Source organism: Lepus europaeus, chromosome 17 (genome assembly GCF_033115175.1).
Source record: "Lepus europaeus isolate LE1 chromosome 17, mLepTim1.pri, whole genome shotgun sequence".
Lineage (NCBI taxonomy): Eukaryota > Metazoa > Chordata > Mammalia > Lagomorpha > Leporidae > Lepus > Lepus europaeus.
Window position 1 is genome coordinate 8,146,588 of NC_084843.1, and position 15,285 is coordinate 8,161,872.

The 15,285-nt window shown below is 52.8% G+C and overlaps 1 protein-coding gene across 1 annotated transcript in view; it reads right to left on the reverse strand.

Annotated features, from left to right (window-relative positions):
- Positions 1-4,965: 4,965 nt before the first annotated feature.
- LOC133776329 (deleted in malignant brain tumors 1 protein-like) overlaps positions 4,966-15,285 on the reverse strand; it is a 66,234-nt gene continuing 55,914 nt past the window's right edge. The window contains exons 26-30 of the mRNA XM_062215177.1: positions 13,506-13,817; positions 11,784-11,816; positions 11,205-11,380; positions 9,201-9,583; positions 4,966-5,257 (exon numbers count right to left, since the gene is read on the reverse strand). Of these exons, the coding sequence (XP_062071161.1) occupies positions 4,966-5,257; positions 9,201-9,583; positions 11,205-11,380; positions 11,784-11,816; positions 13,506-13,817 (1,196 nt within the window). The remainder of the gene's footprint in view (positions 5,258-9,200; positions 9,584-11,204; positions 11,381-11,783; positions 11,817-13,505; positions 13,818-15,285) is intronic.

Genomic DNA, 15,285 nt, shown 5'->3' on the forward strand with positions numbered 1-15,285 from the left:
CTTGGCTTGGAAACATCTCTGGTCATTAGCATAAAATATTTTAACCAAATTGTAGGTGAAAAGAAAGATTATTTCTGTTTAAGAAAAGCAACCTTCAGTTAGATGCTTTTATTTTAAAAATAAAAATGTGAGCATGAAACACAAATAAACACCATCCCTGAAGCCTCAAAGCCATCATTTCTGAAACTAAGGTGTGAGAGAACCTCTCTCCGCTGCTTCACACGTGTCCTAGTGCACGTCTTACCCGCACGTCTCAGAACAGGGCTTTGGGAAGAACGACCGAGAAGAGACACTTTGTACAGGTTCTGGGTTAATGAGATTAAAACAACATTTTCTTTTCTCATTTACCATCCAACACCAAGGCTAAAGGTTAACCGGCCCAACCAGGAGTAGCCAGTTCTGAGTTGCAATTTCTCGCCTACTATGACCGAGCAGTTAGCAACCCCCAGTGTGAGCTGATCCGACACAGGCCAAACATGGAATCTTCTCGTCTCAGATAACAATACAGCTCTTCCCGGGCACTTCACAGCCCACACGGGTTCAGGTTCTGCTGTGCATCCAAACAGGTGACACATTCCTGCGTGCCCAAAAGCATTCTCTGTTCTTCTATAAACGTGGGATGCATACATTAAATGACTGAAAATGCTCGTAGGAAAATGGAATTAAAAGGTAAGTTTATTTTGGTACAAAAATTTTCAAAATGTATGCATAATTTTTTCATTATAGTCACTTCCCATGATTCCCATGAACTTTAAAAAAAAAGATTTATTTATTTGAAAAGCAGAGTTAGAGTCACAGAGAGGCAGAGTTACAGAGAGAAGTCTTCCATCCACTGGTTCACTCCCAAATGGCTGCAATGGCCTGAGCTGGGCTGATCCGAAACCAGGAGCTATTCCTAGTTAGGCCGGTTAACCTTTAGCCTTGGTGTTGGATGGTAAATGGGAAAAGAAAATGTTTTAATCTCATTAACCCAGAACCTGTACAAAGTGTCTCTTCTCAGTCGTTCTTCCCAAAGCCCTGTTCTGAGATGTGTGGGTAAGACGTGCAATATAACGTGCAATATAATGTACACAACAACTTCTTCCACGTCTTCCACGTGGGTGCAGGGGCCCAAGCACTTGGGCCATCTTCTGCTGCTTTCCCAGGCCATAACAGAGAGCTGGATTGGAAGTGGAGCAGCTGGGACGAGAACTGGCACTCATGTGGGATGGAGGCTCGCAGGGGATGCCTCTGTCACAGGTGGCAGTTTAATCCACTGAGCCACAAAGCTGGCCCCTCTCGTTTTCTTTTTAATGTCTCTATCTAGATCTTCTAGATACTTCCACAGAAGTCATGTCACGAGCCTCTTTGATGTTCACCATGTAACCAAAGTTGACTATCACAAAGTTCTTTTTAAACCTAGACATTTCATCAGAGTGGCCAAATCACAATAAATACTTAAACACGGTACAGCTCTCTGGGCAGGGCGCTGCCCGGCACTCCTCTCTCCATCAGGAACCGACCAAACCTTGTCCGCCGGCCAGCAAGGCATTCAGGCACGGGAGTGTCATGACAAGAAAATTTCCAAACACCGCGATGCACCAGAGTAAAATCTCGTCACTATGAGTCAGAACCTCCCTCTGCAGCAGCGCTATGAGCCACGCCAAACGCCCCCAGTGCACACGCCGCCCCTGAGGGCCCCTGCTTTAGGGAGAGCGACAGTGGAGCCAGGAAGCTGTGGCCTGGCTCTACCTCCTTCCACTCAGCGGCCGGGTCACCTTCAGCCTTGGACCCAAACGTGAAGTAGGGACTGGAGACAGCAGCCACGGCCATGGGCAGGTGGGGGGATTAAAGAGAGAATGCGTTGCAGCCAAGGGCCATTCACGTTCCACGTGTCACCAGGGCCGGGTCCTCATTGCTCGCTCCAGAGCTCCATCTTGGAATCTGCTGTCTTGAGCCACAGCTGGCACTGACTGTCATAGGTGGGGGTCCCGGGAAGCTGACTCCAACCCAGAGGCTCGCCCCCACACCCTGGGGAGTGTGCTCAGGATCAGCCCCTGGTAAGGGGCAGTCCATGAGCTGTGAGCTGTGACGCGGCCACAGTAAAAGGGCTCAGCCAGTTGCCCTGGGGCCTCCTGGGGCTGGGCTGGTCCTTCAGAGATGCCCCATGGAGGCAGGGTGCTCAGGCCTCCGTGCGTCTATTTCCCAGTCGTTGGATGAGGGGTGTTCAGGGAGGGGCTGTGAGTGTGGGCGAGACAGGTGTCTTGGGCCGAGAGAGATTTCTGGAGAGCAATGGTGTTGAGAGCCTCCAGGAGCAACAGTCCCGGCAGCAGGAGAACGACTGCGAACCGGGAGGCGTCTGGGCGTCACCCTGGCGCAGCCGCTACACGCACACCCCCTACAAGAGCAGGATTTTCGCCACTGATCACAAGGCAAAATCCAACCCTGTGCTGGGTTCAAGGAACAAAGCGTCTCAGAAAAGTGAAAAGCAAAAAGGCAATGGAATGCTGGTTTTGTGCAATCCCAGATGGCCAGACTGGTGGAATTTGGCCTGTTGACGTGACCTCCAGGGGAGTGGGACCACCCTGGGCCTCCCTCACCAGCACAGGGGCTGCAAGTGGAAGTCCAGGCTCCGCACCCAGCCTGCACCTGACATTGGGGTTCTGGCAGCAGCCTCACTCCTGCCGGGGGGTGACAAGCATCCCCGTGCCCACCCTGGCCCTCTGTCACCACCCTAGTGAGGCACGGGGAGTGGGAAGGGGCGCTGGGAGAGGGTGGAGGTCTTGGTGCCTCTCTCAGCCTTCCCTGGCTGGGCGGAGGCAGGGCCAGGCTGTTTCCTGAGATGTTTGACTGAAGCAGGAGTTCTGCCCAGACGTTTTCGGTCTTGTTTGTCCGTGGCTAGAGAGAGCAGGCTTATCCTGGGTTCTTTTCAGACACACCCTTGGTGTTTTGCTGTGCCCAGCACGGCAGGTGTCAGGTTAACCCAAAAGAGAGACGATGGCACATAGATTAAGGAAGACTCAGATTAAAGATTTGAATGTGGGGAGACCAGGGACACTCAGTCCACAGCCGAGGTGGAGGCAGAGGCCGAGGCCCCGATGTCTGGTTTCTCCAAGTATTTATTATCAATGCTGATGTGATCGGTTTTGCAAAAACAGGATTTCGTGATGAGGGAGTTTACACAGTGGAACAGGGAACAATGGGGAGTTTCATGTTTACAGGAAGGACTTGTTTGCTTGGAAGCTGGGATCCAGAACAATCCCAATGGGGAGGGGTCCTCAGGAGGACGAATCATGAACTGGGCGAGCGTGCTTGCCGTTTCCCAGAGCCCACGGCATCCCCTCAGCTGCTACAGCATCGTCTCAAATGACGTTGGCCACTGACATGACTCGACCGCTCACCTTTGCAATCTGGCCAAGCATGCCTTCGGCAGAGTTCGGGCCGTGCGGTGGTCCCCGAAATCTAGGCCTTTAACGGAATTCAGGCTGTGTGCTGGTCCCCGACAGCGTTTTCCAATGTCAGGCTTATCCTTGGTCAGTGCCTTTTGAAGCACAGGACGTGGCTGTGGCACAGGGGCCACAGGTCTCAGTGTTCCTGAGACCCCTCCAGACGGCCCCAGGAGAAAGCCACTTCCTGGCCCCGCTCCTTGAACCACTCCAGGGGAAGTGATCTGGAAGCGCGTGCGGACTCTTCTTTTTACAATGTCCGTCCTTTCACGGCCAACGCCATTCACTCGCAGAACTTATTAAAGGCAGTAAAACGCTGGACTCTGGAAGGGGTCAGCCTCCACTTCCTCAACGCAGCTGCATAGCTACAGCGCATCAGCAGGATTTGGAGAGTGGACTCCAGCCGCCCATGACAACTACTTGGAAAAGCTTTGTTTCAAATCCGAAGCATTTGCATGTGACAGACACCTGCTGGTAAAATCCCCGTTTCATGTGACCGGAGACAAGCTGCTTGGGGACAAACAATTCACTTTGATTAAGGAACCCAGGGAACCTGCACGGTGTTGTGCCAAGGCAGCTGCTGATGACGGGCATGTTCATATGAAGGCGAGAGGCCACGCCTCCCCCAGGGCCGTCTGTCAGATTTTCATCTCTCAGGGTCAACTCCCAGCCCCACGCTGCCTTCTCCCCGCGGCACTGGCCAAACCTGCCATTGCACATGTCCACGCCTTTTCCCGACAAGGATGGGAACAAGGCCCTAGAGATGGGAACTCACTGCTTCTGGATCCTTCTGTTCTGGCAAAAACGAGACCCCACACCTGACCCCACTCAAGTCTCTCTTTACAGACAGTGTGGAGGGTGGCCAGCCTAGTGTAGGTCTCTTGCGGCCACGTGAACCGCGGCAGCCCAGAGAGCAGATACACCTGGGTCTTGCGAGTGTGTTTCCACCGCTTGCACCTGCACGCTGTAGCCCAAACTCAGCAAAGCCAGGATCCCGTTTATTCCCTGGGAAACGAAGCAGTCAAAGGTTGTTCTGATAAAAAATGACAGATTTAATTCAAATGACTCATTGCAGAGATAAAAAAGTGTAATGTGTCCCTGACAGATGCTTAGCTTATTGTTTTTGTAAGACCTTTGACACGATCTGAAAGTAAATTTGCACCATCAAGGGGAGAGAAACAGAGATCCACTTACCAGCGGCTGAACACTGAGTCAAATTTTACAAACAGCCTCTATACTGGCAGCGCGGTGCAGAGCGGTAACCCTGCTTTTACGACATTTTGTAAACTTTAAGACTTTTAGGATGTTCTGGACAGTGAAGAATTAGAAAAATCAACATTTTTATAAAGAAACTGCTTTAGACATTTAATGATCAGGGAAGATTTATTTAGTAAAAGTCAGAGACGCAATCCTCACCAGCTGTTTCTTGCACCGGTCTCCACATGGGTAACCTCTGATTCATAAAACGTTACATTACAGTAGGCAGGGAAATAGACTTTGCTTCTTAATTTCTAAGAGATTCTTGGGAAAACTGGAGAATTCAGACAAGAGGCCTCCTCTGACCAGCTGCTTTGGGGATCTCCAGCGGCCCCAGCAGCTGGAACTGCTCAGCCTGTGCTTCCTTGACCCCCACGGAGCCGGCCTCTCTCCTGCTCCGCCCCACACAGCCCCGGGAGCAATGAGAGGCGGGGTCCCCCACTCGACACACAGCAACCTTACACTGTAGATAGACCACATCATAGCTGTCGAGAAAACTGAAGGCATTGAACTTGAACTGGGCCACGTTCTTCTGGCGGGAGGGAAGGCTGCTGTAGGTACTGTCTCTGACGCACCTGATGGGAAGAAAAATCCCAGGCCAAAACCAGTAATGGAAGGCATGATGGGAACACACTCCGACCCAGTCCTTTGAATTCCAAATGGAGTTCTTCCCACAACCCACCTTTTCTTTTTGTGTTTTTAAAAGATTTGTTTATTTATTTGCAAGGCAGAGTTACACAGAGAGAGAAAAAGACAGACACATGGGGGCAGGGGGAGAGGGATTTTCTATCTGCTGGTTTACTCCCCAGATGCCCCACTGGCTGGGTCCAGGTAGCCTAGAACTCCATCCGGGTCTTCCATATAGGTTTTGGGGCCCAAAGACCTGGGCCATCCCCTTCACCGCCCTCCAAGGTGCATTAACAGGGAGCAGCCAGGACTTGAACCAGGGCCTACATGGGATGCTGGCGTCACAGGTGGTGGCCAAACCCACTGCACTACAGTGTGCTCCCCACCTCCTGACCCCTCTCTTTTAAAGAATGTTTATAACTCTACTATGAGAAAATCACTAGTCTTGGCCAGAAACAGTAGAAGGTTACCCGATAAACACGCCCCCCCACACACTCACACACACTCACACACACACTCACACACACACTCACACACTCACACACACTCACACACACTCACACTCACACACACACTCACACACTCACACACACACTCACACACTCACACACACTCACACACACTCACACACACTCACACACACACTCACACACTCACACACACACTCACACACACTCACACACACTCACACACACTCACACTCACACTCACACACTCACACACACTCACACACACACACTCACACACACACTCACACGCACGTAGTTAAATTCCAGCTAGAACCCTTTCTCTCAGAAGACCTAATCTATTTTCTCAAAAGGAGAAAAGTGGCGACTGTACTATTTTTAAGTGAACTCAGATTATTTAAAACTGTATATTGTAAACCCTGGACAACCATCACAAAGTTAAGGAAAGAAACATTAATTATGCATGGAGAGATGAAACGGCATCATATAAAAGGCTCATTAATTAATAACCAGAGAAGGCAACCAAAGGTGGGATGGGGTGGGGCAGGGAGAACAGACAAAACAAATAGAGAGGAGTTACCAAGTGGTAGAGCCCAAGCCAACTATGTCAGTGATTGCTTAAATGTGAATGGTCAAATGTAACCATTTAAAGACGGATTAGACTAAAAAACTGTAACATCCAACTATATGTTGTCTACAAAATTTTGTTTTTGTTTTTGTTTCTTTTATTTGACAGGCAGAGTTAGACAGTGAGAGAGACAGACAGAGAGAAAGGTCTTCCTTCCGTTGGTTCACCCCCCAAAATGGCTGCCACGGCCGGGCCATGGCAGAGAGCTGGACTGGAAGAGGAGCAACCGGGACTAGAACCCGGCGCCCATATGGGATGCTGGCGCTACAGGCTGAGGATCAACCAAGTGGATCAACCAAGTGAGCCATGGCACCGGCCTCTACAAAAAAATTTTTAAAGGCACCTAAATTAAAAGTAAAGGGGTAGAGGGGCCAGTGCTGTGGCACAGGAGGTTAAAGTCCCAGCCTGTAGCACTGGCATCCCATATGGGCACTGGTTTGAGTCCCAGCTGCTCCTCTTCCAATCCAGCTCTCTGTTATGGCCTGGAAAAGCAGTAGAAGATGGCCCAACTCCCTGGGCCCCTGCACCCATGCGGGAGACCTGGAAGAAGCTCCTGGCTCCTGGCTTCAGATCAGCGCAGCTCTGACCATTGTGGTCATTTGGGGAGTGAACCAGTGGAATGGAAGACCTCTCTCTCTCTGGCTCTACATCTCTCTGTAACTCTGTCTTTCAAATAAATAAAATGAATCCTTAAAAAATGATAGTAACTGTGGAATTAAAAAATACATAATTTTTTTTAAAAAGTAAAGGGGTAGAAAAAGATACACTGTGCTAATACTAATTAAAAGAAACTGAGAGTCCTACATTAGCCTAAGATTTAAAAAAGCTCATTGCCATCATTATCAGGAGTAAAGCCGGACATCACACAACTAGAAAGGAGCCAACCCTCCAAGAAGCCACAGCAATCCTTAACCCATATGCACCGAACAACAAAGCATCAAAATACACGAGCCAAAAACTGGGAGAACTGCAGTGAAATCAGTAGGTTCAATGTTATACCTGGATACTTTAATACCTCTGTATTAATAACTGACAGAACCAGCAGGAAGACAATCAGCAAGGATGCAGAAGTCCTAAAGCTTAGCATCAGTCCAGTCATCCTAGCTGACATTTACACAACACTGTCTACCAACGGCAGAGTGCACATTCTTCTTCTTAAGTCCCCATGGAGCATTCATAAAGGCAGATCACAGGGTGGGCCACAATGTGAACTCAACACATTAGAAAGAGTAGAGGTCACACTCAACACGCTCTCAGGTCCCAGTGGAGTCACACGAGAAACCAACGGCATAAAGATGGCTGTGAAATGCCCAGAGACTTGGACACTAATCAGCAGACTTTCAAAAGAAAAAAAAAAACAGCCTATAGGTCAAGGAAGAAGCCTCAAGAGAAATTTAAAAATGTTTTGAAGTAAGTGAAAACAACTACATCGCTTAAGAAAGCTCGTGAGATGCAGCTAAAGCTGTGCCTACAGGGAAATTTCTAGCATTAAATGCATATATTAGAAAAGAAGAAGAACCTAAAATAAATAATAAAAGTTTCAAAAAAGAAGAGTAACTTAAACCCAAAGCAAGAAGCATTGGTTGTTAACCTCTGGCACCAAACAGAGTTTCCTGCCTTGGTGTATTTGAAAGGAGAGAGCTGGTTTGCAGCCATTCTGTGCACCTGCACCTCTCGGGCCCTGGCTCACACCACCTGTGCAGGGTGCTGCGTCCTGTCCCTTCCCCAGCCTTGGGAAGTGGCGACCACAGTGCCTCTCACGAGCTTTGGACCACGTGGCTCTCACCGCTCTACAGCTGCCACTGAGTAACGTGGTGTTGGAATTTGTGGCAATTGCTCATCCGTTAAGTGTTTTGCCACTGTTAAGGGACAAGGGAGCCGTAAAGGCAAACGTCTTGCCAAAGCTCTAACCTGGCAAAGCATTTGGTTAACCAAAGTGACACAGCTGGGTGGGTAGCTAAGGAGCTGCAAGGAGCTAAGGGCTTGCCAACACCCAAGCTGCATGGACTGCCCAAGTCTCAGCTCCGTGCTGATTCAATACGACTGAAGGCGGAACGCCCCTCCCCTTCTCGCACCACACCAGAGGCCAGGACTTCTTCCTGGAGACCACACACTGGTGGCAGCCCAGCCCCAACCTGGCCTCCTTGGAGTCTGCATCAGGCCCTGCCCCGCACACCACCCCTTATCCTATAAAACAAACCCTCCCAGCCTGGGTGGGGCAATTCTCTCTCATAAGGTTGCCCGATCTCCTATCTGAGTGTGGCCTCTCCCTCTGCCTTTCCACCACTCCTGCTTTTCTGTTCACCTCTCTCTGTATTTCCTGCTTGTATTCTCCCCGCAGGCAGACAAGAACCCAGACTAAGTCTAGAGGGTGCCTATGCTCACCGCTACAAGGAATCAACGTGAATCTTAGAAGTGCAAGTATTGCTAAGAGCTTCACTTGGGACAGCCCATAGCCCATGAGGGCAGGCCTGGAGAGCATGTGCTGGGAGTGAGCAGTCGGATGCACTAGGAGGGAAGGGAGGAGGTGTGGACATGAAAGGCCGGGTGGGAGAGCAGAGTCCAGGGCAGCCAGGCCCTGCCCAGGACTCCTGGGATGAAGGGAGGTTGCCCACGCTACCTCTAACTATTGGAGGGGTCAGAGGGAGGGTGAGGGCCCTGACTCTGCTCCTGGGGCATGGCAAGGAGCCCTGTGCACAACATTTTGATTCAGGACCACCCAGCAAGAAGATGCAGGTGCCCTAAGGGAATGGCACCTGAATATGACAGCCCCAGGGGCCCTTCCATTTTCCTTACCCCTGTCGGATCAAATCATACTTGATGGTTTCAAAATCATGGGGATCAGGAGAAGCCACACAAGTATCCACGAAGAGTCTCAGGCTGGGGTCCTGGCTGTGGAGGGTGGCCTGCAGGAAGACCTCCTCCCTCTGTCTGGCATAGTGCGGTGCCAAGCCCCTCCCAGGCTGGGATGCCGGTGACTGGAGGAAGGATATGGACACATCGTAGAGGGCACCGTCCAGGGCGGCGTCTGCCCCGTGAGCGAGTCCGACTGCGGACGAGCTGTCCACCCTGCAGGTGAACTTCAGCTGGGGGACCTTGTGCCGCACGATGACTCGGCCAGGGTGGCCATGTTTCCGGCCCCTGATGGAGTTGGAGTAGCTGAGGGAGCCGCGGTGTTCCTGTGAGGATGAGAGGAGAGCTGGTGACCGGCCCTGGCTCTCCCCATGCAGCCTGGTGCCACCTTATCTGCCCGCTGGAGGGCGGGAGCCCTGGTCAGTCCTCTGTGGTGTGTAGCACTGGGGGTGCACGCAGGACAGCCCGTGCCCCCTCTCCTGCCGGGAGGGCTCAGCTGTGCCGCGCTGAGCTGGGGCAGCTTGGAGCTCCCTCCTCTGCTCCTCCTCAGAGCCCCTTCCTTCAGGCACACATATCCCTCCCCTCCCCCCCCAACTATCTCATCTCCTCCCTGCCCCTGGCCCCAGGCCACTTCTGGCTCCTTCAAACCCAGCGTGACCTGCAGGGGCTCTGGGTGCTGTGGGTGTCGGGGTGGGGCCTCGGCTCCTCACCTCCTCGTCTCATACCCATGTGGATGCCCAGAGGCTCAGCCTGCCCTGGGGCACTTACTGAAGTGTGTGAGGCTCAGATTCCGGAAGATTCTGGCCTCTGAACCCACCAAGGACTGACTGCCCCTGGGGCTCTAATTCTGTCTCTATGTGGGTCCTCCTCGTTCTGCGCTCTCTCCACCCCGCTGTGGAACTGTAACACTGTCTGTATACCTGCGCTTCTTCCGTAAAGAGTCTTCTTACTTTTGCCTCTAAGAACCAATAGCCAGTGCCCCTCTCCCTTGCTCCCTGAGAACACACAGCCTAGAATGAAAGCCGAACTCCTCGATGCCTGGTCCAGCTTCCTCTAATCCGACCTTGGCCTTCCCAGCCTGGGCCTTGAATCTCCTCCGTGGGCCTCTTTTCCCCAGGCCTGCTGCCCCCTCAAGGCTTCCATTCTCAAGGCCCCCTGAGCAAAGGGCATCCCTCCCACCCTCCTCCTGGGCTGCTCTAGCTCCACATCCAGCCCTGGCTCTGTAGCCACCCACCCCAAGTCACCCACCCCTCCCTTATCTTGTCTGCGTAACCCTGTCCATCCGTGTGTGTGCCTGGTGCCTGTCTCTCTTGATAAGTGAGCACGAGGTCTTGCTTCGGAACATGTTGCATTGTTAAACATGCTGAGAAAAAAAAAGATTTCACCGCTATATACTCTTCCTACAATTTGGTATACTTGCTTCCCTAATTTCAATGCCATTATTCCATGAAATAACAAGTGGTTAAGGCAAATTAAGTGGAGACATGTATGTCATTGCTCATAAATGTCCTAGAGATCTGCTTTTCAGGCTGTGGACTGTAGCCGGCTGCCTGGCTAGCAACCAGTAGCCAGATCAGAAGTTCTGTCTGTCTTCCCTAAGATCCAGCATTGTGGTTCGCACGTAGCAGGTGTGATGTTATGCAAGAGAGGTATGTTGTGAAAACTGCTTTTGCTTGGGAGCTCAGAGAGCATTATCAATCCCTTGAGACCCCTGTGTATCCATCACACATTAGCAGTCAAGTTCAAGGTGTATCCTAAATTCCCAAAAGCAAAGAACACTTCAGACCAATCAGTGAGCTGCTCTAGGTATCACCAAACTCAGGGAGTCATGGCTGGTACCTTTGCTCTCTCCCTGCACAGGTCTTTAAAGGGTGGTTGAATTTTCCAGGACTCTCTCCTTGTCCTCCACTGACAGAAAGGGACCACACCACCCCGCCAGCTTCATACCTGGCGGACGGTGCCACAGCGGCCATAGGGAATGCTGAAGATCAGGTAGTGCCCGGTGACTCGGGGGCGGCACAGCTCATCATTCAAGCGCATGTCCCAGGAGGAGTAGCCCAGCCTCCGGAGGTAGCCTCGGTCAATGACAGCTTGGAAGAGGTGAGGGAAGCAGGAGAGCCGTGCTGCAGGAGGGGGAAGACAGGGAATCTGTGCACTGGATGTGAGCTCTGGAGGTCAGACTTATGCCCCCTACTCTGTTTAGTAAAAGGCTTTGAGGTCACATCATACCCTTGGGGACCCTATGCACGGCACAGAGTTCAGGGCCTTCTCCAAGGGTTTCAAGGACGGCTCATTTCCCATGTTGAGAACACATGAGCTTTTGCTCACATAGAGAAAGCGCAAAGAAAAAAGGGAGGGAGCCTGGGCACAAAGGGGCCTCCTCTTCACCCTCCTAAAGCCCGCCCAGCCACAGGAGCAAAGAGAGCTCCGTGGAAACAGAGGCCGGTGCCCTCAAAGCCTCCCCACTTGGCTGCTCCCTGAGCTTCCCCTCCCAGGAGCCTCAGACCCCCGCAGAGGAGACGTTACCATTGTCCTCGGGCACGACAGAGTCAGCCGCACCTGCTGAGAGATGATGACAGCCAGATGTCAATTGTGTTGCATCATGGGAGACAGTGATGAGCTGCACAGGCTGGGCTGCAGTGCAGCTAACTGGGCCCCGCGACTGAGCTGCTGAAGCTGGGGTTCAAAGGCACGGGAGTATTCCAGGGCATGCAGAGAAACCAGGGCCCAGGGCCTCCTCTCTTGGATTCCAGCACATACGCAACAATATTGTGAATACAGAAATCACGCACGCCAAGATTCGTGGGTGCAAGAGAAGAGCAAACACATGGCTTTGGAGGCAGTCCACACCACCACAAGTGTGAGTTCTGGCTGGCCGGTGTGCCTGTCCATGCTCGTGGCACATGGGAGCTCACACAGGGACAGGTGCGGCTTGCAGCTACCCGAGACTGCTCCAGCTCAGAAGCAAGGCCGGGGGCCGGTGCTGCGGCAGAGTAGCCTAAGCCTCCGCCTGCGGCACCGGCATCCCATCTGGGCACTGGTCCGTGTCCCGGCTACTTCGCTTTCCATACAGCTCTCTGCTATGACCTGGGAAAGCAGCAGAAGATGGCCCAAGAAGCTCCTGGCTCCTGGCTTCAGCTGGGCTCAGCTCTGGCCCTTGCAGCCACTTGGGGAGTGAATCAGCAGATAGGAGACATCTCTCTCTGTCTTTCCCTCTCTCTGTCTGTAATGCTGCCTCTCAAATAAATAAATATTAAAAAAAAAAAAAAAAAAGCAAGGCCGGGTGCACCCAGGACCAAGGCCCACTCTGGGACACATGACCAGCCTGATTCACTCAACCCTTCAGACCCCCTGGGCCCCAACCACTTCTGGTTGGAAGGGAACCTCCAGGTGTGTCAACCAAGAGTGGACAGTGGACTGTCATTCAGATGGAGTGCCCCAGCAACACCGGGAATGGCCGGCACTGTAGACACAACAAAAATGAGTGACAGGAAGGCATGGAGCCCATGCCCCAGAGTGGACCCCTGCTCCTTGACTCTGGGTTTGGGGTCAGGGGACCCCGACAGCCTTGCTAGCTGGGCCCCATGTCTTTGCAAAGCAAGGCAACACCAAGATAAAGGGAAAAGCACTGGCAACCAGGCCGGGATGGACCTGCAAGAGGCACAGAACAGAACAGACAAGGTGAGGCCAGATTGGTTCACCGACTCTTGGAATTTCACAACTCCTTGAGATCCACATGGGTCACTTTAGGGTACATGTAGGACAAATACAAGGCAGTAGCACCCCACATGGAAGGCACTCAACTGCCTATGGAGATCAGAATGGCAAGACACATGTCAGGTGATAAAACACATTCGAGGCAAGGTGTAGGCCAAGTCTTGGATGATAGACAGGGGAACCTGGGACTTCGGGGGCGGGGCGAGAGGCGCTCTCTCTGACTTTTGCTGGTTCTTGGCAGCACGTCTCTCTGCCTCAGCCCTCCACGGGGACTGCACAAACGTGGTCTGGCTGACCAGAGTTCTACGTCCTTCGTCATTTCATTGGGTTCTCAGGCCTTCCCTTGACCTCATAATCTTTTAGCCAGAGTCCAGCACAAATGCCTGGGTCATGAAAACCGGTAGCAGGCTTCGTTATTCCAGGATCTGGAGCCTTGGCCACACCTGCCAGTCCTCAGGGTGGTCAACGTTTGCTGGGCGGGGAGACCCCCCACCCCTCAGCGTGCCTCGAGACAGCGCGGGGAGCTGGTACCTGCGCACACCACGCCCGCGTCCTCCTCGTGCCGGCAGTTGTGCCTCGCCCAGCCGGCGTGAGCGCAGCGCCCCAGCGCGTCCTCGGTGCCCGCGCAGCGCACGTCGTCCAGCAGAATGGGCCCAGTGCCCGGGCCGAAGCGGGCGCGGCCCGGGGCGGCCAGCGCGCGGCCGCAGCGCAGCAGGCGGCACACGACGCGCGCGTTCCTGATGCTCCAGTGGTCGTCGCACACCGTGCCCCAGGCGCCCTGGTGCTGCACCTCCAGCCGGCCCTCGCAGCGGCTGCGCCCGCCCGCCAGGCGCAGGGCTGGGTCTGCGGGGGGGCGAGAGGCGCAGTCAGCGGGGAGGGGGCTTGGACGCGGCCGTCGGACTCGCACCGGGGGCCACCTGCCATTGCAGTGGAAAACTAAGCGGCGAGGGGCCGGATTCTGGCGCTGTCGTCCCCTAAACCTCTGGGACGCACAGGAAAGCCCAAATGACCCACGGCCCTCAAGGAACGGCCATTCGAAGCCGCTCCTGATTTTCCAGAAATACCCAAGGAATTAATTTTTAAACACAAATATACAACCCGAGAGAAACCAAGAAACGGGCAAAAATCAGACATACAGAAACTTGTGGGAAGTGCACGCCGTGGGGCTGTCACGAGCGTGGAACAGGCTCCCCGCAGGAGAAAGCTCAGCTCAGACGCCAAGGCGGTTTGCTAAGTCAGAGAGCAGCAGAGCGCACACTGTTCGGCTCCGTTTCTGTGAGGTTTTGTGTAATCCACAGAGACGGAGAAGAGCGGGGTTGGTGTGGGGAGGCGGGAGAGACCCCAGGAGCGGCCTTTGTGGGCGAGGGAGTCAGACCAGACGTGCCTGGTCCTGCCAGTGGTGCCAACACAGCCGCAAAAAACTGGGGAAACTCGCAGGTGTGAGCATTTAGTGTATGCAAATTAGACTCCAAAGAAGGGTATCTAAAAAGTGAAAACCAGCCGACGGTTTTTCTGCAGTCAGTGGGCTGCAGTGGCTGCGTCTGCGGGTCCCCTGCTCTGCTGGCTCACCGAAGAGGCTTGGTGAGCGCAGTGGCCCCGGCTGGCAGCAGCCGCGCTGCTGGAGCTGTCGTCTCCTGGTGTGGCTGTGATGCCCGGAGCAAGGCAGCCATGCTCCTGTGAGCGCCAGATTCCTGCTGAGTGAGGCGGATTTGGGGGTTTGGACCTACAAACTGTGTGTCTGCACTTACACGCCTACAGGGGCACAGCATTTTCCTGTAAGGAGTGGGAAGTGGAAATGAGACAGAAAGGATTCTAACAGCCTCAATGTAAAACCATCATCACTTCGGTGGTTAGAAACAAAAAGAGGTTACCGAGAAGAGGGATCATTTCTTCATGGACTGAAATTGTAACTGTAAATAAGAAAAAGTAAGCTTTAAAAACTCGAACCATCCAAGTCACACGTTTGTATGCAAAGACGAAGAATTTCTCTGCTTTCAGACACCGTGACTTTAATTTTCAGCTTTGGTTTGGGGCTATAAACACTGTCCATTGAGTTTGATTTACTTGGCATGAAAGTGTAACAAGTGGTGTTATGTCCTCCATATTCTCCAAGGGGTCAGAAAAGAATCTTTATAAATATGTTTTTGAGGGGCTGGTGCCATGGCACACTAGGTTAAACCTCTACCTGTGGTGCCGGCATCCCATATAAGCACCGGTTCTAGTCCCGGTTGCTCCTCTTCCAGGCCAGCTCTCTGCTATGGCCCGGGAAGGCAGTGGAGGATGGCCCAAGTGCTTGGGCCTCTGCACCCAC